Source organism: Alosa sapidissima, chromosome 19 (genome assembly GCF_018492685.1).
Source record: "Alosa sapidissima isolate fAloSap1 chromosome 19, fAloSap1.pri, whole genome shotgun sequence".
Lineage (NCBI taxonomy): Eukaryota > Metazoa > Chordata > Actinopteri > Clupeiformes > Clupeidae > Alosa > Alosa sapidissima.
This window is the reverse complement of record NC_055975.1, coordinates 12,161,888-12,189,587: the sequence shown is the minus strand read 5'-3', so window position 1 is coordinate 12,189,587 and position 27,700 is coordinate 12,161,888. Positions and strand designations below refer to the sequence as shown.

General features: G+C 43.1%; 1 protein-coding gene across 5 annotated transcripts in view; it reads right to left on the bottom strand.

Annotated features, from left to right (window-relative positions):
- Nucleotides 1-549: 549 nt before the first annotated feature.
- scaf8 (SR-related CTD-associated factor 8) overlaps nt 550-27,700 on the bottom strand; it is a 34,368-nt gene continuing 7,217 nt past the window's right edge. For 3 of the 5 annotated variants that reach the window (XM_042073021.1, XM_042073024.1, XM_042073025.1), the window contains 18 exons: nt 13,128-13,172; nt 12,788-12,949; nt 12,319-12,475; nt 11,735-11,862; nt 11,325-11,501; nt 10,216-10,295; nt 9,860-9,980; nt 9,586-9,717; nt 9,310-9,419; nt 8,582-8,775; nt 7,310-7,410; nt 6,866-6,979; nt 6,489-6,645; nt 5,732-5,862; nt 4,951-5,092; nt 4,773-4,835; nt 3,504-3,827; nt 550-3,222 (listed from right to left, as the gene is read on the bottom strand). In XM_042073021.1, coding sequence (XP_041928955.1) covers nt 1,328-3,222; nt 3,504-3,827; nt 4,773-4,835; nt 4,951-5,092; nt 5,732-5,862; nt 6,489-6,645; nt 6,866-6,979; nt 7,310-7,410; nt 8,582-8,775; nt 9,310-9,419; nt 9,586-9,717; nt 9,860-9,980; nt 10,216-10,295; nt 11,325-11,501; nt 11,735-11,862; nt 12,319-12,475; nt 12,788-12,949; nt 13,128-13,172 — 4,233 coding nt within the window. In that variant the 3' untranslated portion in view covers nt 550-1,327. The remainder of the gene's footprint in view (nt 3,223-3,503; nt 3,828-4,772; nt 4,836-4,950; nt 5,093-5,731; nt 5,863-6,488; nt 6,646-6,865; nt 6,980-7,309; nt 7,411-8,581; nt 8,776-9,309; nt 9,420-9,585; nt 9,718-9,859; nt 9,981-10,215; nt 10,296-11,324; nt 11,502-11,734; nt 11,863-12,318; nt 12,476-12,787; nt 12,950-13,127; nt 13,173-27,700) is intronic. The other 2 variants (XM_042073023.1, XM_042073022.1) reach the window with 2 other exon arrangements.

Genomic DNA, 27,700 nt, shown 5'->3' with positions numbered 1-27,700 from the left:
AAAGTTAATACAGTCCAATTTAAATGTAAGGTAAAACATATAGTTAAAAGTGCCAAAAAGAAACCGGTCAGATGTGACCTTATTGAGGACTCTTGAGTGCAAGCTGGTTACTGATGTTGACAGCTCTGCCCTACTGCCATGAACTATAGCAAGCCAACAGTATCTAAATAGAAATTATGGGAATTTTGGGAGGCTTGGACACATTCAGATGAATGGCTATGATCAGACCACATAAAGACTATTTTTAAACCATGTAGGCCTAGCGTCCATCCCACACAGCAGTTTAAGTAGCTGCCAAAAAATAAATCACCTAACTTCTTTCAGCAGAAGCAAACTTGGCCTGTAGGCTTCAGAAACTCATGCCTGAGCAAACATCTTTCAGACGAGGAGACTTAGAGAAAATAGAAGACACAAGGCAAGAACGATCAAAAAGCAGCACACCTCGGTTTTCTCATCCTTTCAACCACCCCCCCCCCCCGACAATAACTTTGTGATCTCATGATCTGTGTGCAAAAGAAGCATTCCTCCAGAGAAAATACAGTCCTAAAGCATTTTTTAACAAACAGAGCATGTTTATTTTCAACTAAAAACAAAATGTACCCAACATCCATTTTTCCTTTATACGACTTTTTTTCGGCTTAATTATTGAAATCACTGCAATATGATGAATAAAATCACAGACATTTAACATGGGGTAACATCATATTTCATTTTTTTTTTCTTAAGGTTCCTCTTCAAAGCAACTAGACTTGTACTGTTCTCACTGATTTGCTGTGTATGTATGCATGTATGTATGTGTGTGAGTAGATATATATTCATATATATTCTGCTTAAGAGACAAGAAGCAAGGACACCACAGAGGCATTCATCAAACTTTGCAGCAGTATGTTTTTTCTTTTTAAAACAGAGGAGAGAAATAGGCCAGCAACCACTGTTTTCAAGTATTCAGCCATCGATTGGGAAAAGCCAGGTTTCGTACTCTCTTCCATAGGAAGGTCAAAGCTCTCGCCCCACCCAATTTACATTATGCTAAAACATTTTGGCAAGCAATTTCAACAAAAGAAACCTAGCTTAAAAAGTAGTGGAATTGCATTTAAAACCAAATAAAATATAAAACAGAACAAAACAACAACAAAAAAAAAAACATTACCTACCCTTTATTCCTCTATCGTGAGCCATCTAGGACGTTCGCCATCATAGTGAATAAAATCATTTGTTAGGTGTCAAGACAGCGTGTGTTAACTTTGTGGCGATTCTGTGTAGGGCCACTTAAAACGAGTACAGAGATGACAACTTTACAAAATGATCATTACCTACTGAGTGATGATTATGTCCCCTCAGTGTCTGTTTTCTCTAGCACTGGCTCTGTCTCAGCATCCTCCATCGACCCACTTTGTTCACTGTCAGTGTCCACCACAGGGGGGCTGAGTTTAGCCGGGACATTCCCTTGTTCAGGGGGCTCGTCCGGGATCGGGGAGGGGGATGGTGACTGAGTAGGACTGGGCGTAAAGCTGCAAGCTGGTGGGGTTGCGAGGTCTGGGGCAAAATCTTCGGTGGGCCCCATGTCAGTCTCTTCACCATTCATACATGGAGTAGAAGACTCTGGGGTCTGTGGCTCTGCTGTCTCCTCCTCAGCATTGCTGGTTACTGGTGGGGATTCAGGTAAGGGCTCTGGTTCAGGCTCCGATTTGGGTTCTGGGCTAGGTTCTGGGCTAGGTTCGGGGCTAGGTTCTGGGCTAGGTTCGGGGCTAGGCTGGGGGCTAGGCTCGGGGCTCAGCTCTGGTTTAGGTTCCAACGTGGGTTCCAGTTTGGGCTCGAGGTTAAGCTCTGGCTTGGGGTCTGGTTTGAGCTCTACTTTGAGCTCTGGCTTGTGGTCTGGCTGCATTTGAACTGTTGGGACAGGCAGCAAAGGTGGCCGAGGCTCAGGCAGAATGGGAGGGCGGGGATCAGGGAGAAGAGGAGGCCTGGGATCGGGGAGCAGAGGTCGAGGCGCAGACCCGAGCTGGGGCTGTGGGAGGGGTAGCAAGGGCTGGTTTGGGGCTTGAGGTTGGATAAGAGGGGCAAGAGGGGTCCACCCACCTCCACCACCGCGTTCTCGCTTCCGCTCCTCATCCCTCTTCTCTCGCTCAGCCTCGCGGTCACGATCTCGATCCCGGTCCCGCTCCCACTCTCGGTCTCCTCGTTCTCGGTCTCGATCGCGGTTGCGATCTCGGCCGCGGTCCCGGTCTCGGTCTCTCTCGCGGTCCCTGTCCCTCTCCCGTTCGCGCTCCCGATCCCTCTCTCTGCTGTGCCGGTTGCCGTTCATCTCCCTTCGGAAGTCAAAGTCTCGCTCTCGCTCGTCACGGTCCCTCTGCCTTTCCCACGGTCGCCGCCTGTCATCAAAGTCTTTGTGGACATCTGCGTTGAAGGCAGGACCTCCTCTATTCCAGGCAGGACCTCCTGCTGCAGATCCTGCCCCACTAGCACCACCTCCTCCTCCTCCTCCTCCTCCTCCTCCTCCTGCAGCAGCAGACGCTGAGGCTCCTGCTGCTGCCGTTGCTCCTCCACTACGCATCTCGAAGCGGTTAGGGAAGTTGGCCATCGGCCGTTCTTCCTGGAAACCCTTGGGGGTCCCCGTCGTGGACCCCCGTATGTCCCGCTCGTCAAAGTCTCCTCTGGGTGGCCCCCAACGGCTTTCGCCTCGGAAGCCTCCGGCCAGGGCTTCTTTGCGACCGTCCCCTAGAAGCGAGGGTCGTGGAGGTCTCTCCAGGAGTGGGGGTCTGGTGGTGGCCGGCTCCCGCATCTCGGGTGGGGGGGTCCTTAGCAGGCCGGTGCTCTGTTTCTTCTCTGGCGGGGGGAAGCGGTAGTCCTGGTCTCCGTCCTGCTGAGCGTTGCCCTCTGCCCTGCTTGGGGCCTCCTCCTCAGGCTTGTCTGTGCTAGCAGCTGGGGTGTTAGAGGCCCTGCTGAAGGCCTCCATCTGCTGGAAGGGGGCCCGTAGACGAGCTTGGGCTTGGGCCTGTGCCTGGACTTGCGCCTGGAGGGAGGCGTCCAGCAGGCTGGCCTGGTGGGAAAGGCCTTGTTGCATGAGCAGTGGAAAGCGGGCATTGGCACCCTGAAGGAGATTGGGCCGGAGCTCCAAGGGCAGAAGGCCAGGCATCCTCTGGCCTGCGAGCTGATGGCCAAGAGCTGTCGAGGGGTGCATGCCAAGCAGACCCATGCCGCTGCGCACCGCGTTATGCATCCCTGGTAAAGCAGACAGACACACGTGTTACAGAAAAGCAGAACTCAAAACAGACGATTCTTGCAGAGCATCCATTCCCCACAAGGTTTACATCAGGTTTATTTCGTTTCCATCTGTCATTTTCATTCGGACATGGTTGTCCTTCTATACCCAATAAAACTGACACAGTCCTATGATGCCTCTATTTTCCTCTAGATTATTATACAGGAACATGCAAATGTTTTGCTAATATATAAGCAATGTCTGGAGAGTGTCATAACCCACAGCAGGAGTTCTATCTGACCTTGCAGTGTGAGCTCTGCACTTGCGGCGTCCATGCCCTCTGAAGGCTGCTGTGCTTTTTCCATGCCTCCCTGCTGCTGCTGTTGATGTTGTTGTTGCTGTTGCTGCTGCTGCTGCTGCAGCTGTTGTTGTTGTTGTTGTTGTTGTTGTTGTTGTTGTTGTTGTTGCTGCTGCTGCTGCTGCTGCTGTTGCTGTTGCTGGACTCCCAAAGGGTTGTAGACTCCAGGGATGCCCTGAGGCAAGAAGCCAGCCTGGGGGAGCATAGCTCCGTACAGAGAGTCCTTACTGCTCTCCTGTGTGCCAGACATGGAAGGCTGCACTAGTGCTGCAAGAGAGAGAATGAGGAAAATCTCTTGAGAATGCATCACACACGTGAGATGAAAAGGCTTGACACAATGCAACAGAGAAACATGCCTGAGCATCTATGCTATAATTTCCATGTATTCATTTAGCAGATACTTCTATCCAAAGTGACTTATGCTACCCATGCATCAGAAGACTTTGACAAGATTTGGGGAAGATTCTTGATTGTAGTCTTTTGAGTAAAGGATGAATGAGGGGCATTAGATAAAAGACTCCAATCTTTCAAGAATCTTTCACAAATCTTGTCAAAGTCTTCTGGATGGCTTTACATATGTCAATTGCATTGCAAGGGCCATTGTCCCTAGAGCAACTCTGGGTTAAGTGCCTTGCTCAAGGGGCACAACGGTGGAACTTTTCAGGCTTTTCAGCTCCTTAGCCACTGCGCTACCATCGCCCGCCCTTTTATTTCCATGAGGAATAGTGTGAATGTGAGGATGCGTTATGGTAGTGTTAAATTGTGACTGCACAACCAATAAGAACAAGTTTTAAATGCGAGCCGAGATGTTCTCTCCCCTCATCTACCCCTTCTTCTTCTTCTTCTTCTTCTACCACTTTCTCCTTTGAATATTCTTGACTAGTCCTTAAAACTTTCTGCATTCTTGTCCTCTGGTAGTAGAAGTAGTACTTATTGGTGTAGTATTAGCTGCATTCTTGTCCTCTGGTAGTAGTAGTAGTAGTAGTAGTAGTAGTAGTAGTAGTAGTACTTATTGGTGTAGTATTAGCTGCATTCTTGTCCTCTGGTAGTAGTAGTAGTAGTAGTACTTATTGGTGTAGTATTAGCTGTTGTTACCCAAGGCCTCCTGCATTGTGGCTTTAGTGTTAATCCGTTATTTCTGTAAGTCACTTTGGATAAAAGTATCTGCTAAATGAATAAATGTAACTGAATATTATGGTATGTCAGACATACATGCTGCGGCTGATTGGAGACCAGTCCCCACAGTGGTCTGAGCAACTCCTGGAGGCATGAATCCTGTGAAGACAGGACAAAAAAAACAACAACATTAGGGACCTCACTTGCGGCACGGAGAGCAACAACACAATTACAGAAACAGAAACGGATCTTTTTTCCTTCTCTTGATGCTAACCTGGTGGAGGCTGAGAGGCGTTGAAGCCTGCTCTCATGAAAGGCGGAGGAGGACCAAAGCCAGGCGGGGGCATCGCCATGGTAACCGGAAACGAAGGCGGCACCAGGCCTACCGCAGGGACAGCAGACTGTGCCACGGGGATCTGGAACAGAGACACGAGAGTCCTATTTATTCACCTCTCCATTTCCATGGAAAAAAAAAGTGCCTCTAGTGTGGTCTCTAATCAACAGTGTGACCTCTGACAACCAAGTGGGGATCATGTTCCTTTATGTACATTTTCACAACGCCAAGTAGGACATGAGTAAACAGACCAAGGTGGCGAGATAATCTACTTTGGATAATCAGAGCTCGATAGACAAACAAACAAAGCAGTCTGAGACAGAGCGACTCGTTTCCCTCACTGGATAATAAACTCTGATGGGCTGGGCAGCAGGGGGTAGCTGAGACACCCAAAAGAGTTTCAGCACCAATATAAACACGCTAGACTAGACAGGCAGGCAGAGAATTGGTTGTACGTTTCCTGCTTAGCAAACAAACACAGTGGGGATACTTCAACACACCCTGAGTGTGATTGTGTATATGTGTGTGTGGGGGGGGGGGGGGCAGAGAAGGAGGGTTTGAAAAAGCCATTAACACAACACCATCTCTATTATTGCTAACACACAAGAAAGCCCTCATATACCATGTTTGAAGGGGAGGAAGAAAGGCACTGCACTAAGTTGCCTTGACAATTACATTAACAAACACAAATGTGCACACACACACACACACACACACACACCTGTACAGGCATCATGGTGACGGGTTGGGCGTAGGCCTCGCTCTGGGCGTTAGTGACAACGCTGGCCTCAGCTGCGGCAGCCTGGCTCTGTGTCTCCTTGGCTGCCTCGGCATTCTTCTGAGCCTCCCAGTCTGCAATTGGAACGTCAACAATTAGCCCCGACAACTTCAGAGTATTGGATTCAGAACTTGCAGTTTTTTATATTCATAAGTGGTTTATGTCCTAATGTTTCTGTTATGTATTCTTCTACATGAGATGACTTATTTCATTCTGTTCCTGTACTGTCCCTGCCTATATCTATGTGTGGCTATGTGTTTAGAGATAAGAGGGGATATTAAGACTTTTGCAGAGTTTCACTGTTCTACATCGCTGTAACAGTAACTATCTGCTTCAGATTGCCAGGTTGCCACTAATCAAAGCCTGATTCAGTGTAGTCCACGTGGGATGTGATGACCAACGGCATCTCCCGTCAGCCTGGAAGGATACTCAAACCCTAACTATTTCCATGTCTAGTTAGAGCAGCTGGTGGATCTTTAGGTGAAGTCATGCTGTCTCTCCCTTGATGCGCAACACTAAGTAAAACTGTTCCTGATTTTTCCTACCATTGGTCTGACTGGGTCTTCATTCATCTGTGGTATCAAAATTACCATCAATACCATGACAATTGGCCTCACTGACAGACTACATGAAATGTGCTTAGGTTATTTGCCTGTATCCATGTTAAATAGTTATTTTTACACATTTGATTTGCTCTTACCACTATTAACTGTTTCTTGATCAATCATTCCTCCTTCAGCAAAGCCTTCCAGGTCATCCAGCTTGACTTTTTCCCAAGGGATGTAGGTAACGCCAAGGTCCACATCCCAGAACTGTTTATATTCCTGCTTCACACCCTTATTGAGCGCCCATGCAATCTGACAGGAAATAGAAGAGAAATGGACAATGTGTTCCATTAGCCAAGACAGAAGAGTGCATTAGTGAGATACAAGTAAAAATAGCCAACAGACAGGTGAGGAGGGCTGATGTGAATATGGATATCTTGAGAACATCTGAACCTATGGGATAGCATTTCAAATGACAAACATGATTCCGGTGACATTCACATGACACGATGACATGCTTGTATGCACGTACCTTGATGACCTTGGAACCAATCTTGAAGGAGCCGGTGCTGAGCTTCTGTCGTGCACGGTAGGCATCCTGTCTGTGCACCATGCAGATGTAGGCACAGCCCCTGGGGGGAATCATCTGCAGAGACACCCAGAAAGGAAAATGAGCCGACATGTGTCAAAACCGATACAAGTGGGGACGGGGGGTGTCAAAGAAACGAGACTATGATGTCTGCCGTCTTTGTGCTACAAGAGGCTAAAAAAAGACTGGACTGGACTGTGAGACACTAGTTTCAAATGTGAAAAGAAAACAACAGCGGCAGAAAAGGAAAAAAAAAAAAAAGTGATTTATTCAAGCCTGACAGTGAGGTCTGAGAGCGGTGAGCAGCACAGGGTGCAGGGTTAGATATATGGTGCCACACACAGACCCAAATGACAGAGAGGGGGTCAGGACAGACTTAGCACTCACATTGATTGATTCAATTTGACCAAACTCCTCGAACAGGTTGGTGAGGTCCTGCTGTGTGGCCTTCTTGTCCACTTGGCCCACCCAGAGAGTAGTGCTGCAAACTGATATATGAGAGAGAGAGAGAGAGAGAGAGAGAGAGAGAGAGAGAGAGAGAGAGAGAGAGAGAGAGAGAGAGAGAGAGAGAGAGAGAGAGAGAGAGAGAGAGATTGTCATTATTAAGGGCAAAGGCACATAAACACTATCGGACATGTTGAGAACATGATCGGAGGAAGCACAGTGGCTTACACCAATAGACATGTTTAGAGAAACCAAAAGGTCACTGAGACTCTGGCAAAGATCTAAGAGACAGAGTGCATGTGGGACATCTCAGAGATGATCAGAAGCCTAATCTGAAGCAGTGGTTCTCAACATATGGGGGGTTGTGAGAATTTCTGGGGGTTGCCAGATTGTGTGAACATCTACATTCTACATGAACCAATCCCTTTTCATCCATTGTGTTTAATTTCCATTACCACACATGCATACAAAAAGCATTGTTGGTCATACCAGGCAGTCTTGGCAATCTGGCCTTAGTTATGCAGTAAACTGGCAATAGTAATATTGCAGACTTTGTGCACTAAAACTTTTAGGTCAAGATACATATACATTAGCTGTGCATTGTTGTGTATAGTCAGGAATGGCTGTTATGATATAACATTTGTCTTACATAACACCTGTGATCGCTGGTAAAGTAAAAAATGGAGAAGGCTTCTCAGAAAACAAGTAACATTGTACCAAGTCAACACTCCAATCTTAACCTAATCTAAAAACACAGAAGTAAAGGTAATATAGCAGTGTTTCCCATACATTGTCTTATTTGTGGCGGCCCACCACAATATCAACATTGACCACCACACAATGATTTTCCTGATTGTACCAAATTGGGCTTAAATCTGGTTAGAATCATAACTGCGCTGCAGTAATTTGTTAAAAGCTGTTGCATTCGACTTAATTCTGCAAACCTACCACCACAAATAGAATTCAATTCTGTGGGAAACACTGTATAGAATTTATCATTCTGACTGAAAAAAAAGTGCTGGGAGCATGCAGGTAGAGGTCAAGGTGGTGGGCTGCCAACTTCATTATTCTGGGGGTTTGTGACTCACTGAGAATCACTGATCTACAGTATTACAGGATTTTTAATCAACTTTGTTGATTTACACACTCACACACACATAAAAAACAAAGACATCGGACATTTGGATGCACTCCTGACTGATAAAATGTGCCTACCACTGAGGAATTTGGAGCGTATGGGAGGGAGCCCCTTCTTCTGTCGCTCTTTTTCTCGCTCTCGTGCGCGGCGTTCACTGGAATAGGAGCGTGAGGACTTCCTCTTGCGGTCTCGTGACCGGGAGCGGGAGCGCTTGCGGTGTTTTCGCTTCCGCGACCCAGAGCGTGACCTTGACCGTCTTTTGCGGGGAGATCTAGGGGGGAGATTACAGCTCAGCGGTGCGATTTCAGAACACGTGTGCTGTAGAAGGAACTAGGGATGCACCAGTTGTGAAATTCTGGGCCGATACCGATGCATTAAATAACAATTTTAATAACAAATTTTCTTTGTTTGTTTACTGGGTTTTTGTTGTTAATTATAACAACAAATATTCATAGAAGAAAATACCTGAACCATTTTCACGTCTTTTAGGGCTTCATAGCACAACATTTAGCTTTTGCAGAATTGATGCAAAATAACAAATCAGAAACTGCCATTGGTAAAAGCCATATAAATTTGCCGATAGCCGTTATCAGTGAATAAGGCCGATATTGGTCGATACCGATGTTGGCCGATATATCGGTGCATCCCTAGAAGGAACCAACTGAATGAATGTTCCATAACAACAAAAACAATAAAGGACATCACAGCACATTAAAAAGGCTGTTATCACAGTAAAAGAGAAAAATGTGGAAAAAGTCAGCATAGTAGCCATTGTGGTCCCAATAATTGATCCCACGTGTCTCACCTGGAGCGAGACCTGGAGCGAGACCTGGAGCGTGTGCCACTGGTCTTTTTCTCATCAGTCTCAAACATCTCCTCGTCCATAGTGTCTTGCCCCTCATCTATGTCCATGTCCTACAGGCACAAATGCATCACCATGAACCAACCATCACCAACCATCCTGGCCCAACATAAAAAAAAAAAAACGCTTTCATTTGGCACCTTACATCATGGTATCAGGAGCACTAGCTGTTAGTCTTTCATAATTAGAGTCAAGAGGAAGGACAGAGAGGTCACATACCTGCTGCTGGTTGTCTATGGAGTCATCCATCTTGGAGTCTGTCTCCGGTAGCTGGAGTTGGCTGCCGCCCTGTGTGGGCGTGGATGTGTTATCTGGGCCATACAGGGATTCTTGACTCTCCATCGACATAGTCTGTGGAAAAGGGGGGGGGGGGGGGGAATGTAATGGTAAAGGACTATGTCGACAGTAATATAAATGTCTTATCGCACCAGGCAAAAAACAGACATTTTGATACACACAAAGCAGTTTCGTAAATGTTGTTTTTATTGCGAACCTTCTGCTGATGCTGCTGGTGTTCCAGCAGTTGCTTCTGGAACTGCTCCAGATTCTGCTGCTGCAGCTGCTCAGCCAACTGATGGAAGATGGAGCTGTTGATGGACTCAGACACCATGGGCCTGCAGAGAGAGAGAAAGAGAAAGAGAGAGAGATGGAAGGATGGAGAGAAGGATGAGTTAGAGAGGAAAAATACAGTATGCTACAGCAGGTTCAACTTCATATCAACGCACAGGTCTGCACAGGAATGTCAGCGTGCAGGGCAGAAAAGTGCCAAGACAGCATTATTATACAGACAACATTTTCATACAGACAGCATTTTCATATAGACAGCATTTTCATACAGACAGCACTCACAATTGAGGCTGCGCCGTTTCCTTTTTCGTCTCCTCTTGCCGCTCAGCTTCATTCCCAAAGTCAAACTGCCCCAACAGTTTCTGAGGAGAGACCCACAAAGTTACAAAACATTCCAAATCCTGGGCTATTAGGGAAAAACTGCAGAATCATCTCAAAGACTTGAACTTGAAGCACATAAGCACCCTCAGAATGTCTGACCTCTGATAAAGCGGAATATATGTATGAGGGCCTGAAATTATTCAACCTCTGTCCTGTTTGAAATATGCATGTTAACGAGATCACATACAGAAGGCCTGAGGTCATACAGAGTGGCACATCAATAATGCATCACACGGAAATGTATTTAAAATAATTAACATGCCCCCTTAGCCGGGCACTCTATGGTGAATACATGGCATTTTCCTCTGTCCATCTCCATCCCTCAGGTCAGACAACCCTGCTCCTGTACACTCTTCCCCCTTATTCTCTGTACTCTTCTCCCCCCGCCACACACACACACACACTCCCCTCCACTCCTGCCCACCCACCTTACTCTCTGTACACTGTTCTCCCCCGCCACACACACACACACACACTCTCTGTACACCCCCCCCCCCCCCCCCACCTTACTCTATGTACACTCTTCTCCACCCCTTCTTACACCCTCACTGTACACTCTTCCCTCTTACCCCTCACTCTCTGTAGAACCCCCCCTGCAACCTCACTCTCTGTAGAACCCCCCTGCAACCTCACTCTCTGTAGAACCCCCCCTGTAACCCCACTCTCTGTAGAACCCCCCTGAAGAAACCCCCTGCAACCTCACTCTCTGTAGAACCCCCCCCTGCAACCTCACTCTCTGTAGAACCCCCCCATGCAACATCACTCTGTAGAACCCCTCCTGCAACCTCACTCTCTGTACGCTCGTACCTCTTGCGATGACCTGCTCTTTGCTTCTTGTTTGCCTCCACTGACTACTGACACACTCCTGTCCTGTTTGAGCAAATACATTTTTGGTATACGCTACGCTACGCTACGCTACGCATGCTTAGTCTCCCTTCCTGTTGTGGCTTCACTGAGGCCTTAACCCTCCCGCTCTCGGTCCACTCTTCCCCCTCCCTCGCCCCCCTCACCTTGTTGAAGGAGGAGACCCGCTGCTCCAGTGGGTTGAGTGTGTTGGCGGCGGCGGCGGCCGTGAGCTGGGCAGTGAGGGCCTGTAGCTGTACCACCAGGCCTGCGTCCAGCGCCTGCAACAGGGACGGCTGCGGCTTCTGCTGCTGCATCTGCAGACTCTGCACAAGCTGCTGGAGCTACACAACAGATGGAAAAGCAGTGAGGGTGTTAAGCAGGGACAAACAACGTTACATTTCCACCTTCGCCTTTAATATTCGCTTTATATTAGCCGTTTCTTTGGGAGAGAATTAATTTCATTTGATTGTTGATTTCTGTGACTTCAATGTGCCACTTCGTTATCGTTTCAAAAAAGGATCACAAAAACTGTACTAAAAGATGGCCTGTGCAATCTCTCAGCTCATAGGCTCACCTGTTGGCCCTGGGGGCTCTGTAGAATTTGAGCCACTGCAGCCACCGTATCCGTGTTGGATATCTGTGCGGCCCAGTCTGGTAGACTCTGCACTATGTTAGCAGGGGTCGCTGGAGTGGCAGGAGTACCTAAAGAAGGAAAGGAAAAGAGATGAGAACTCACTGATATATCAGTAAGGAGCACATTTCCATTTCACCACAAGGTGGCACTATAAACCAACATCATGTGCATGCCACCCCCACTAAAAGCTATAGCTTTCAGTGAGATCCTGTTAACTGCTACCAAAGTGAAGGAAGAAAGGGTGAGCACTTAAGGATGGATACAGGGACAGAGTTGGGTTTATTGCCAGGATGATGGGAAATTGTCAGTGCAGATGCCCACCACAATTGATTCCATTTATTCTTTTCTTTTTTCAGCAGACGCTTCTATGCCAAGCAACTTGCATATTTCAATTACATTACAAGGGCCATTGTCCCCGGAGCAACTTGGGGTTAAGTGCCTTGCTCAAGGCCACAACGGTGGAAGCCGGGAATTGAACCCACAATTTTTTTCGGCTACTACATGTTGAGTGTGTGTGCACCTACCAGGAGTAGTGCTGTTGACCGGCGCAGCAGAACTGGAAGTGACTGGTGTGACGCTTGGGGGTGGCAGACCAGCCGCCATATCCAGCAGAGGCTGGATGATGTCACTTTTGAAGACTTGGTTCTTCTGCCACAAGTTTAGGACCCTGACAATCTTACTCTGCATGACACAGGAACACACACACAGGTAGATGAGTCAGGAATCCTTTCATAGTTTTATGGTTCGTAGCTCCAGTTATGCCTACTATTAACATATATCAACATAAGATGACTAAATACTGAATTTCTTCAATTAGGTGAAAAACAATCAACTTTGACAGTTGTCATGGAGTACAGATACAGTAAAATGTGATCATTCGGACATTAACTTTGTGCTAATTCAGTGACCGGACAAATATCCAGACCCTTCAACAGATCACAGGAATTTCAGATTTTAAATACATGTTTGGATCATGGTAGGATGAGAACCCACTTTGTCATCAGATGGACATCGGTAGAGGTTCTGAAAGGTTCCAATGATGTTTTTGCTGAACCGTGGCGCAAACACATCTTTTTCCTGACCGAACTGGTGCCGTGACTGTCGTACAATTGAGTCAATGACGTACAACCCTGGGACCTTGTACTCTGGTTTGCACTGGAATACAGACGAGACCATGTCAGAGGTGAAGTGGTCAACAGAGACAAAGGCAACTCATTCAACCTCAAGTGCTGAATGGCAATTTACAAAAGCCAAAGCGACAACTCAACCTCTCATTAAAATATGTGGGGAGAGATGTGGTGAATAGAGCAATCTTTCACTGGAGAAAACTCACCTTCTGAACGAACTTCTCAACGCTCTGGACCACATGTTTGTAGAACTAAAACAGAGAGAAAAAAACACAACAAACACAGAACATCAGCGACTAAAACGCAAACAATGCACTAAAACGTAAACAATGCAGAGGCTCTAAATTGATGTCAGAATTACAACAGAGCAGTGTCATGACTGGTATCAAAATAAAAGCTGTGGAAAAAATGGCCTGTGTGAAAAAAAAGACTTTGCCACCATACACCAACACTGGAAAAGACAATTTGGTGAAAACCAGTGTGTTCAGAGGAGCAGCAACAATCACCAAGTAAAGCAGGGATATTCATAAGTCGCTTTAGAAAAAGCGTCTGCTAAATGAATAAATATACATGTTTTCAACTGATTGTGACCCAGGGATCTCCAAGTAAGGAACCCGATGACCATCACTGATAAAAAAAAATAAACAGTGATTCCCACAATGAAACTACTTTACTGAATCCATGGTCAGGGACCATCAGCAATGCCTTCACAGACAACCAGTGGGTCACAGACCACTGGTTGAAAACCAGTAAGTGTTACTAGATATGGCATTGTCAGAAGACAGAATGCAAATTCAATTCTGTCTTATCATCATGAGACAAAATTCACACAGTCTGAAATCTTGTTAAGACATTTTTGGCAGAAGAGACAGTTTGGATTTAATATCATGCCACAGAAAAGAGAAGCAGACAAAAGATGTTCAATGACAAAGCCCTGGGTTATGGTTTCTGCCTTGTGACTTAACTTTGAAGGTCAACCCCTAAAAGTATAAAAAGCTTCTGGCTAGGGGAAAAACAGGGGCATGAGCTCCTAATCTGAAGCTTTAGGTAGCACAGACACACAAGTGAAGTGGGCCAGATGTCAATTCAGATGCTTGTTTTGATGCATTAAATCTAAGAGACATGTAGCCAAAACTAGATGGACAACTGCTCAAACCTGACCACTGAAACACCTCAGGGGTAGTTAGTTTGCTGTTACATGTGACAGTGTTACAGGTGTAAACCACAAATCCAGTCATATTTCTGAAAACTACCTCTACCTGTGACTGGTACAACTTCACACGCATCAACAGGAAAACCTCTGCACTCTGATCCTCAGGCAGTAGTTTCTATTTATGCAGTATTAATTTTTAGTCTTTAAAGTCTCCTCTGCATTGTAGCTTTAATGTCATTTCTCATTTGTATGCATAAACACATCTGCTAAATTAATAAATGTAATTGTAATGACAGACGTAACAAGTTGTAGGACCGTCATCATCTTATATAATTGGGTAACATTATGTTATGTTACTGAAATGTTACTTTCAGAAGCATACAACCCTTTTCGGTGCTATATTAAGAAACAAGCACAGTTTTTTTTTTGTGACGTGAACGAATTTATTTTGGGGAAAACTATTCAGCGTTGATTCTGATTTGTCTAGACTTTAGGCCCACACACAAATACTGCACTGAAGCTCCGATCTGCAGTGCCTGATGCATTAAACTGCTGAGAACATTTTACTGGACATCTACACTCAAAGTCATATACTGTGAAGAGTGTGACTTTAGCCTCTTCTAGTCACTTGATTAGCCCAGAAGTCATGTACTGGAATGAGATTGACTTTAGCCTCTCCAAGTAAATTGATTGGTTTAGAAGGTGCCAAATCGACTTCTTCTGATGTGCTTTATTTCTGTCTCATCCACTCATAATGTAATTGGGTTATACCAAATAAATTACATCTGCACTTGCTTTGAAGTACACATATACTTGCAGTATGGTCAAGGTGATTTACCAATCTTGATAATTGCACAACTACACCAAATATATCCTACAACATCCTTTATAATTCTAACAACCACAATTTACTCAGTGCAGTTGAAGCAACTTTATGGGTTTGGTCTAAAACTAAGGACAACAGCCAGTGAAAAACCTTGCAAACACCACCATCAACTCAGTTGGCACTGAAAAAAAAGCTTGCCAACATGCTAACTGGTGTCTTTAGCAATTTAACAGGTTATTTTGTATCATGAAGGCTTATGTTTCCATGGAGTTATCTACACAGTGCAGTCCGGACAGCTAGCGGGTACGGCATTGTGTATCTGTGATTCACGCAACCACATGATGCCGGCACCAAAATTAGAATTTTAACTCATGACTTTCTGCTATATGAAATGAGAGCACAATACTGGAAAGTATTAGAAAAACACTGAATGCAATATCCAAAGCAAACAGCCAGAGGACTTGGGGGAACTTTACCGTCATCACTCGAGTTACATCAGCATCTCTCAATTTGTGGGTTGATGGGTAAAATGTTTAGGTAATTGTCTATACCAGGGGTCGGCAACCTTTTTTGCCTGGAGAGCCACTTTTACCAAATGTATTATTTTTTTAATCTCTGAAGAGCCACATAAAGACGGTTACAAGAAAAAGTTTGGATATTTAAAGTACAGTTAGGCTACTTTCATTCAACAGAGATTTTTAAATAGCCTACATTTTCTACTAGTTTTAATGTGCAAGTAACTTGAAATGTAAAGTGGAATGACCGAAGTATAGGCCTTAGGCTTCCCATGTAAGCTAAACACCACCCCCTATTTTTCCAGTGTCCCTTGGTATGCAAAGTAACATAGTTCACAACACAACACTCAATTTTCGTTGACATGTCATTGGCGAAATTGAACATTAGGGCCTACCAGAGATTTGGTGATGGTCTTGGAGCCTGGATGGCTCATATTCAGTGAGGTGAAGTTTCATGCAAGAATTGAGGCTGTGAGCATTTAAGGGCAACTCCACGCAAAACTGTCATATCCACAACGCCAACTAAATACCATGGCATTGTGTTGCCGTTATGGATGTGACAGTTTTGCGCGGAATTGCCCTTAAACTTGAGCGGCGCTGGATTGCTCAATGAGCGCAGGTTTGTCTTTATATTTTTCATATGCGAGTAAGATTTCTCACATGCAAGTGGAACCGAACAGGGTTAACACAGCAATAGCCTACTAACTAGTTGCAGTGTGCGATATATAACGGGCAGTTCATTTCACGTTTTCAGAATCAGTCTTCGGATGGAAACTTTTCCATTTCAGCCTTGTGGTCACGGTCGCAAGCTGTGGTCGCTGACGTTTCCTTTTTGACATTTTCCTTATCTAGCCTAGGCTACAGCAAGCGCACACATCAACAATAACAATTAAAGTGTTCTCGTTGACTGAAATGGAGGGAAATCGGTGATTTTGTTTGATATTGACATGGCAACGAACCGCGAATGTAACAATATTGTGCAGCTACGGTTACGGAGTCAAGTGATTCATTAATTTCAAAAGCTGAGCCGCATCAGAGGGATCAAAGAGCCACATGCGGCTCCGGAGCCGCGGGTTGCCGACCCCTGGTCTATACAGTAAATTATTGCTGCAACATATTTTATTATAATTCTCTCTTAGCATGTGACTGATATTACCTATGCTACACAGGAGTTTTGCAGGTGTGTTTGTGGTAATTATGTGTAGGTAATAGTTCATAAATATCATATATAGGTAATAGTTCATAAATATATTATATTATATATTTTATACTACGCTGTCACTGTCAAGTGTAGTCAGATTTAGGTTAAAGTGCTGTAGAGATACAAGTATGCCCAAAATGCATATTAAGTTTACTTTATGGTTTAAATGAAGTTCAATGTCACAACTTAATGCAGATGGGAAGCTGAGAGCCCCAAGGCCACACAACTGAGTTAGATGCATTTGTGACGATTAATTTTAAGACACACTTGTTTTTTCGCCAAGTGGGACAGGTTCCTACTTCGTTCAACAAGCCAAACAGTTATTATAAATAGTATCTAATAATATAAACAAGGAACCACAATGAAATCCTATTACTAATGGTCATGGTGGCAGCTGAAAAGCATCAATGTAACTCCTTAGAAAGTTTCTTATGAATTCTAGAAATCAATTAAAAAAAATCTGCTAGTTTGGCAGTAGACAGCTAAACATAATAGCTGAACATAGCCAAGACAAAGACGTCTGGTTAATGTTATTACTCATTTGTTCAACTATTGATGCTTGTTCAGCTCTCAGTTGTCAAATAAACATGACCTAGGTTCCAATCACATTTCAGGGTGAACCAAACGTATGACTTTGTGTTTCAGACTAAATTTTAAGTGCATTACCCATTATGGAACATGTCCAATATTTTGACTTCAGACAATCAGACAAGCATTAATGGCAAGCACAGAGATGAAACCCAACCTAGAGCTGGGTATTGCCACAGATGCCACAATTTATTTATTTTGATTCACAAGCTAGGGATGAGTCAATCTGTTACAATATCAATTGCTTTCTATGTTTGAAGAGTCTAAAAAATTTTTTTTAAAGTGACCAGATCCTGGAAAACATCAAAATGTCCCTTTGATCCAGATTTAACAGATTAAGATCACATTAAAAAATAAAAAACATTTTTTTGATAAAATACTGTTTTTGCACTCGCCTACAGATAAACACACCAGTTCCACCAAACACACCACAGATGACATAATGCTAGGAAGAGGAGGGAGGACACCTGCCTGTTCACAAAACTAAAAGTTAACAGAGCTACAACCCCATCAGCACTGCCTTGCTCTCCAGAAAAAAACAGCATTAAGGCCCCATGTCTAGAAATCCTGTCAATCCCAGACGACCCATCTCAAGCAAGTCCTCTGCATTAAATGGTAGGTTAGGATCCCTGCCACTCAGGTAAAAGCCAACAGACTTAGACCTATGGCCAATGGTTGAGCTCCGAATTCTCACCAACAGTGGTGTGTATGCTACAAGGACACACACATATACTATAATTCTACTGTGTCTGCTGTAATGCAGAAAAACACATTTATTACTAATTCATTACTTATTTGCAGGGACCTCTCCGGGAATTAAGTTGAGATGTGCAAGTGCTAACTATCCATTTTAATGAGATGGATTAAGCATGGGCTAGTGGAAGGAAAAGTGATGAAAGAGCAGGCGAGTCAGTGAGGATGGGATGTGAATGGGCTCAAATATCAAAAACAAACATTATGAGGGGAGAAAATACATAAATAAAATGAAAAAAATATATGAATTATTTGAAATGAATGAATTGGCCAATCATAGATTTTTAAAAAGGTCATCTTCCATCCAAACATTTCCCTGTAGACAGTCACATGCCAATTCAGTACCAAAGTAGATGCCACCCAACACTAGTAGCCAATCCAACCATTCACAAAGTCTTCAGGGAAATCCTTCTCTGTTCCCAAACAGTATCTGAAGTAGCTTAACTGCATACGAGCAGAGACTTTCTAATGAGGCGACACCGACTCAAAGAATACTCCATAGAAATGTATGGAGTTAGTTTGTTGTTGTCTACACATATCCTGCACCTTCCTGTAATGTAAATAACCAATCGCATTTTAGCCTTATTTTAGCGATTTGGGGGGAGATATTTATATTCAGATTCAAACACAGATTCGCCTGATGTACTTTTTTATGTCAATATGTGATGGGTTTTCCCAAATCCCATCACATGGTGACATTTCACCAACTTAAAATTCTGATACCATCCTAGCCATATCCTTACATACATCTCCCCATTCACTTGAATAGGAAAATAGCTGCCAGATAACTGCCCAAAGCGCGTTACCAAGATGGCCGCTGAGTGGGGGGACATGCCTGTAAGGACCTTGATAAAGAGTACAGTACCTACACTGTGACCCACGATGTGCATGGTGGCACAAAGGAATGGTAGAAAGACACTACAAACACTTCACATAAAGTACCTGGTAGAAAGACACTACAAATACCTCACATAAAGTACCTGGTAGAAAGACACTACAAATACCTCACATAAAGTACCTGGTAGAAAGACACTACAAATACCTCACATAAAGTACCTGGTAGAAAGACACTACAAACACCTCACATAAAGTACCTGGTAGAAAGACACTACAAATACCTCACAGAAAGAATCTGCTACCAGGAAAATCTGCATCAAGGAAATTGCAGCAATTGAATGACTAGAAATCTAAAATATTATTTTATATTATTTTTGAAAATGTCAAAAATTATAATGTCATATAATATTTGAAAATGTCATTGCCATCATCAATTCTGGTCAGAACAATATCCAAATCAATCCAAACCAATATGTAGAAATAGGCTACCATCTCAAACAATGAACTTTGTTAATTAACTTTTCTTGCATAGATAAGATTGCAGATTAATATATTAGTCAGCTTGACCACTAAAACCTAACCAAAATTCTTCACAAGTAGAAATACTCTTTAGTGTAGTTGTTTACTAATGTGCCACAGCAGATGAGGTCAAAGCCTAATCATATCTAGATGAAATTAAATAAATGGGATAATCTGAACGGTACTTTTACTTGCTGCAGAATATTTAATTGAATGATATTTGTGCAGGTAGCCTACCATACAGCATTGTACAGTAATGCTCGCCATGCTGTGTAAAACTATGTATGACAAGGGCTCACAGTAGGCAGCTTCACTAAAAGGAGGACAAAAGGGCTTTTACTCATATGTGATGGCATGTGGGAAATCTGATTGGATCTGGGAAATCCCACCATATGGTCAAATTCCACCAGTTTAACATTTTGATACCATCCTGGATGGTATCTAGGATGTTGCTAGGGGATGGTATCCTGGATGGTGTCAGAATATTAAAATGGTGAAATTTCACCAGAGAGGGTTGAAACAAAGTAGTAATCAAGGATTTTTGATTTCACCATGTGATGGGTTTTCTCAGATCTAATCACATACAGGCATGCATATTTAAATCTATGTGAGTAGGGAAACTATACATTTTGTATCACAAACTGCTTAACAATTTCTACTATTCAGGCATTCATAATTCTACTTTTGTTCAGATATCCTGTATTCTGCTGCTTAAGAGCTACATCAGTGCTTTCTGTCCTAGTAATGTAAGTAAAGTAAGTAATTTTTATTTATAAAGCACATTTAAAACAGTGCAAAACTGACCAAAGTGCTGTACAGTGACTAGCTAGAATGAAAATAGATAAATAAATAAAAGCACGCAGTGTACAGTTGCAACACTGACAGCATTGATTAATAAGAGACATAAAGTGAGCTAAGAGCAATTTAGATACATAAAGTAATTAAAACAGTGTCTTAAAGGAAAGAAGAAGCTAAAAACTAAGGGGCAAAGGCTAAAAGTATACATAAAGTACAATAAAAGCAAGATAAAAGAAATGAAGATCTAAGAGGCAAAGGCCAATGTATATGGTAGGTTTTAAGTCTAGATTTAAAAGCAGCAGTCGTGGGAGCAGATCTGATATCGGGAGGTAAACCGTTCCAGAGGCGTGGAGCTGCAATTTCAAAAGCACGATCCCCTTTTTGCTTCAGGCGGGACCGGCCTACATGGAGAAGATCTTTGTCAGTAGACCTGAGGGGCCTGGATGCAGAGCAATGCTGTAGCATGTCTGAGATGTATATAGGGGCCTGGCCATGGAGGGACTTAAAAACTAGGAGGAGCATTTTAAACTGGATTCAAAAACAGATAGGGAGCCAATGTGGTTATGGTCATGCCTTACTATTTCTCTCATCCATGTTCCCATGTTCAGCATTTACAAAGCATCCTTATCTCTACTTGGTCCCTTTCAGCCTTCGAAACAAACTCAGATCGATGACTCAGCATGTTTTGTGCACATGTGAACACACCGAACAAACTCTCTAATGCGAACCGAACTGAGATCACCTCGGGAGGTAGTCTCGGCGTGGTTCGCTTTAAGTCCGCGACACGGTTCGCATTATCTGTGCATTGTGTACACAAATCGCCCTTAACCAAATTTTGCATTGTAGGCAAGCCTATTTTGTCCTACTTGACATCAGCAAAACAGAAGGCATGTTGTTTATTATAAAAAATAATCTATTATCATTAGGCTCTTGATAGGCCTACAGACATTTGTAACATTAAATTGGCTACAGCTAGCGTTAAGGTTAGGCTGAATATATTTTCATCCAAGCTATTTGTAACTAACAATGTAGAAATCAGCGAACTTTGGATAGTATTGCTCACCATTTTTCATGATCTGCCAGGCTATTATCTCTTTGCCAAACTCTCATAGCAAACATATAAAAGAGACTGCGCAGCGCAGTTAACAGGCTGCTGTTCACATATCATTTTGGACGTGAGCTAAAGTTGGACATAGCAACAGTTACTAGGTGGGGCGGGCCTACCAATGAATTAGAAAGTGTAATTGCCTGGCATGTTGACTGACAGTTCAAGTGGATCTTAGCAATAACTTTAGATCAGAATCCATTCTGAAAATATATTATAATATGTATATTTCAGGAAAAAAATAAACAATATTACCACACCAATTATGGGTTATGACAATTATTTCAACCTGATAATGAATGATGATGAAAATACATAACTAACCCAAAGCAACTACATAGCCCATAATCCAAAGCAGGTCTGAGACCTGCAGAGAAGGTATAGGTACACAGAAGAAAACTGAGGCCCCATCAGAGCTAAAGTGCACCAGAAAGAGATCGGAGTGCTCCTTCAAATGAACTAACAATGTGACGGTTTCAGTCACAAGTCATAGGCACTTGAGTAAAACACAACTGAAAATCCTGACCACATAATTGTTAAATACGGTCCTCATCCCCTAAATGGCATATTATGTAGATTTTAATACTGTTCTGAAATGCCTCAAGTTGCATTCAATTTCACTGAGGAAGAGAATTGATACACCAGTAGCCCAACAAACTCTTCACTCTCACTGTTGTCATCTAAACAGCATTCATTTGCGGTTCAGTGTTACTGACACAGATCGACCTGCCTTTGCAACTAGTTGGCTCACAGACAACACCCTGACAAGACAATGACCAGAAAATAGGACTTTGGCAACATCCACATCAGATAAAATCTGGAAAAAGGTCACTCCAAAAAATAAATTGGGTCACTCCAAAAAAATAAAAAACAGAAGACACAAAAGTAGCATCTTAGGTGCTATTTGCCATTTCAGTAAGAGGTCCAGACAAAAATGTAAGGGGAAATGACAGGTCTGACCAACTTGTCAAACTGTCTCTTTTAGTCTTTACACTAATCCTTCAGGTGTCATGCTTCTTTAGACATGAAGACAAGCGAAGAAAGAAAGTAAGTCACAAAGATACTGAGGCAGGAGAGGCAGCAATACGCAAGTGGATAACAGGGTTACATCAGACCATATAGAGGGAAAATCTGTGTGTTGGAGGTCTTAGCACAGTCCAGAATGAGAAGAGCAGCTAATAGACAACCCATTTCAGTGCATGGCATTCAGTCCTGGGCTTAACAGATCAGTTGTGAATTAATCGAATTATCTAATGTTTCTACACAGATCTACACTGACTTGTCTGTAAGATGCTAATTTTAAGCACTTTAATTATTTCACTGGCCACACAGGGCAAAACTACAAAAGCATTCAAAACTACTGCAAGTCAAAAGCTTTGAAGCCTCTGCTAAATTTCTCATCAAACTGTCACTAGTCCACTACATAGGGGTGATTCCTTCTACATTTTATGCATCATTTTGTCAGGTTTAAATATGATACGCACACACACAAAGCACACAAAAAAGATAAAGGACCACCATGTAACTTATTCAAGGTGACCTGAAGTTTTGTTTTCTAATACACAGTATATATCAGTAGGTTGCTTGTCAAAATCATACTGACATGTTTGCAATGCAGACAGGGACTGCAGAAAAAGCTACCATACAAAACTGTTCACAGGCATCAACACATAGAAATTATCTTGAAACTGTACCAGGTTCAAAAATAACTACACATGTAGTCTGTTATAATTGCTTTGCAAAGACCAAAACAAAATAGCATAGTTTTCACTTAAAGGTGCTTTAAGCGATGTTGAGTAACGTCACTACTGTTGATGTTCAAACAAAACAGAGCGAGCTTGCAACTCCCTCCCCCTTCATCCAGTGCAATTGAAACTCTCCTAAACACGCATCTTGTCGGTGATTGGCTGGAACAGTTTTTTTCTGGTCCAGTTTTGCTGTATGTAACAAAAAATGTTTTAGCTTTAACCGTGTGACATCGCTTATAGCACCTTTGATAAAGCTTTTTAACTTGTTTTTGGCAATATATTTTGTCATGTCTTGCTGTAAAACCTGTTCTTACATTACTGCAAAGCACCAGTTTTCACATAAAACTGCATAAACAATTGCATGAAACTACATCACCATGTGCCATTAAAGGAGAAATCTGACAATTTTTCACATAGATCTCTATATAGATAGATGCTTTATCTGTTGGAACTAGCAACTCGAGCAACTCGATTTTTCCGTAACAACAGTATGTTAAAAACTGCGCACAATCACGTCTTAAAAGCTGAACATCTGATATGTATAAATAATTGGTGCCGATAAGGGGGAATCCTGACCATGTTATTAAGATACAACCAAGGTCAGAGATGGATGCAAGATAGTATAGGAAATTATAATCCCAGATAGTGATAATGGTTGGTCAGGATCTTAAGAATAACCCGTCACCCTGCTGTGTTCTAGACAGAATAAAGTCCCTTAGATCCACGATAAACAAACTGATTTGTGACTAATAAGCCTATACTGTGTGCAGCCCTCATACAATGTTAAAGAGGTTAAAATAAATGGCAATGCTTACAATCCAAGCTTGTATTCTGTTTTGCAAGATATTTCATAAGAGTGCATTTGACTTGCTTACTTGCATCAGTGCTTAAGTCCAGGGCTCTGCTAGTCAAATATAATGTTACTTTCAAACAACTGTCAAAAGCCATTGATGAAAAATGCATGTCTGAGCTGTTAATCTGTTAATTACAGTGAGACACGCTACCCTTTGAGACATTAAATGAAGCCAAATGCTGAATGTTGCTCTTCAGGAGCATAGGCTGACTGACTTTGTATTCATCAACTACAACAGACAAAAAAAAGAAAAGACGCTCCGGCTTCCCCAAGCTGGACGGAAATGATGGGGGAGAATGTCTTCCTGTTCTTCATAAGATAAAAATGTTTTTCATCTCTCTCTACCGGAGATTTAAAAACAAAACAAAAAAGTTTTACCTTATATAATTCGCAAGAAAACAATATGTCACAAGACTCCCATGCATTTTGCATGCTGCTCAGGCTTGAAATGTTTCAAAGGCATGGAAGGATTTCAGTTTTAGACAACAAAAAGAGGACTACAACACAGGAAACAACATGCCTCGACATTTTACTTGGGCTTCATCTGATCATTAGAACTATCTTCTACTCCTCCAAAATTCACTAGATGGGAACATGCAGCACCTTAGTGGTAGTATACAGTAGAATAGGAATCCACACACAAGCTACTATTTACATTAAGTGCCTTTCCAGTGACATGGATGGAAACGTCACCATTATTTGGACAGCGAAGTCATACTCAAGGCCAACTTTCTGTTTACATTGGGCATTCACTAAAACGTCATACTGAAGGCCAACTTTCTTTCTGTTTACAATGATGTAAGGTATACACTAAAACGTCATACCAACAGCCAACTTTCTGAATTGCTCTCATTCTTGGAATGACTCTTATTTTCCCCCTCTGTCCAAGAGCATCCAACAAATTTCTGGATATACGTCTTGCGCACAGAGCTACCAGTCATCCCACTGTCCAACTTTCTGTTTACATTGATGTAAGGCATACAATAAAAAAAATGTGCCTTACTGGGGCAACTAAAGTAGTCACCCATGGAGTTAGATTTTTCCTCTGATGGACCTCTGGTTTCCTCTTGCTCATTGATTTTTTTTGCCAATATCAATTTTTTCCATTCAAGAACACACACACACACCACCACCATCACCAACAACAACAACAACAGACACAGGAGATGTCAGTCGACTGCAGGACCCCGTCCCACAGAATATTAGCTTTTTAAGTTATGCGAGTACACAGTCGGACTGATGGACACACACACACAGACAGACAGACAGACCGATGGACACAATTACAAAACCATCTTTCCCTCAACCATGACGTGCCACCTTCAAACAACCCAGTGATATATCAATAGACTATTAAACATATCAACAGTGAAACACAAGTAAGGGATAATGTATAGAACGCCGGTCATTATTGGGAAAATAAGTCCCGACAGGGCGAACCGGACCCCGACGCGCAGTGGAGCCCTGAAGGGACGTTCTATACATTATCCCCCTTATTACACGGCTACTTGCCAAACCGAAACAATAAACTCCCCACGATATGACTCTTTAGCCTACATAGCCTAGGCTATAGCCTATTTGTTACCGTTTCATCGTGGCTTTTGCTAAGAAACAAATAATTCGCAACAGCACACGCTGAACTTGAATCAAACATTCTTTAGAACACAGCTGATCAACTGTCCACTTTCACTTTTGAATGAAGTTCCAGTCCTTGCATAGTGATAGGAAAGACGTGAAATAGAAGCACAAAACCCATTTTCCTTGACAGCGGTCTGTTATACTTAGCAACGGTCTGTTATTGAGAATTAGCAGACCACCGAACGTTGGGAAGGCCCATTCAAGTGAATGGAGCTTTCTTCAGCATTATGAAGAGCCGTGTAATAAGTAAAACTAAAAGTAATTTCTTTGCGACTCATGCCACCAGACAAAATCGATGAATCTGTTTCGATTTTGTAAAAGGTTGGTATTTGAGCTCAACAGCCAATCAAATAATGGCCATTCTAGAACACTGAACAGACAGCCACAGTGATTCTGACAAGTGTGTGGGATTACAAGTCCCTCCTGCAACCTTAGTGTGAGCGTATGTGCATAGGGCTGTATCCAATGATCCTATGACCAATGCTAGATTTCGCAACTTTTTCACCTGCCTGCTCGAGCATTTTAAAAATAGAAAAATCTCATCTAGCAACCAATCTGAGCAGAGGACTCTCAACTTTAGCAGCACCATTTTTCCCACGTTGAGCAACATAATAAAACCACCTTTTCCGAGCGTGTGAATGACATAACTTGCCTTTTTTGTGCTCAGCTCATGAACACTTGTGTGGAAAAAATATGACAACGAGCACCCGGCTGTTATAGCTTATAATATTGTGTGAGACCTTAATCACAATCAGTAAACATAAGTCAGTGTGCCTTGGCATTTTGGTTTAACCTTAGGTGTGCCTTAGCCACATACATGTTGAGAACCTCTGTTTCAGAAACTTGATAAGGTGTCCGATTTAGAAAATGGATTTGTCCTAGATCTGGTACGACAGCCAATTTGGTGCACTTTTCTCCTATTTAAACAACACCTCACTGATACGTGCCTCAGTTCACACTGAAGTATTTCCATAAATGTTTTGTTACTGTGACGGAGTGCCATCACTACGGTTAAGTATGCCTGGCTCTTTGGCGATGCAGTCAAGTTGAAGGCTTAATACCCAGGAGACCCGGGTTCGAGGCCGAGTGGGGTGACTGCTCTCTCCCTTTGCTACATATGGGGTGCAAGTTTGACAGTGTATTTTGCTGACAGTGTATGCACACTGTGGCCAAAGCGAAGTCAAACCAAAGTTAATTAATAAAAGATAGATGGATAAATCAGAATCCCTGGTTGCATGTGACTGGTTTATTCAATTTCAATTCACCGGAGCGGTCTCGCCCATTTCAGTGTCCCCGCCTTGACATAGCATCCTGCTGCCTATATCGCCGCCGAACTCGGGCCCATAGTGTCAGAAGTGGGATGGCTTGCCGTAAGGCCATCGGAGGCGTGTGTGAGCCGTATGATGGACCCCCAGGATAGGTAGACCCCTATGTGACGGACCCCAGAGATGGGTGAAGCACTAGTGTGTGGGGCACCCTGGGATGGGAGCAGCACGGCTGGCGGATGCATGAGTGATGGATACCAGCGTGGTATGAAGTGAATGGGCAACCTTCCTGAAGGGGAGGGCAGTGTGACGGGAGTTCCGTCACAACGGTTGAGTATGCGTTCCGGCTCTTTGGTGTTGCCGTCAAGATGGACACTTGGGTTCGAGGCGCCTGTTCTCCCTTCGCTACAGTTGCATTACTTACTACATTAGTAGTACAAGAGGATGAAGGGATAAAATGGCAAAATAAGGTAAAGGCTTCTTTCAATCACAACCCTTCGGTGATTTCCATGAAGCAGAGTTTTTAAAGGATCTTTTCAATTGGCAATGTGTATCTGACCTCTCTGCTTGAAACGTGACTGCCTTACAGCTAGTTGTGATACCTTTCATTGGTATCTAAGACACTGTTTGTGAGCCTAATATCTCCAAAGGATCTGGAGTCTACAAAATCAGACATTTAGCCTGTCTTTTCAACAAAATACAATAAAATTCTTAATATGTCGAGGATTAAAACAAAAATAAAAAAATAAAAATGAAAAAAAAAGGCCAACTAGGCCCATTCAACCAGACTGACATTTAAGTTTTTGCCATGTCAAATGTCGTTTGTTGACAGAGATCATCTTTCAGTAACCAAATGATCTTCTGATTGGCTGAAGGGGGAACACACCCATCAAACATAGCATGAAAAAAGGTGTTTAGAGCAGACATAACCGCCTGCTGCATTGTCAGCACATTTTCAGTAAGGCATACTGAAAAGTTCT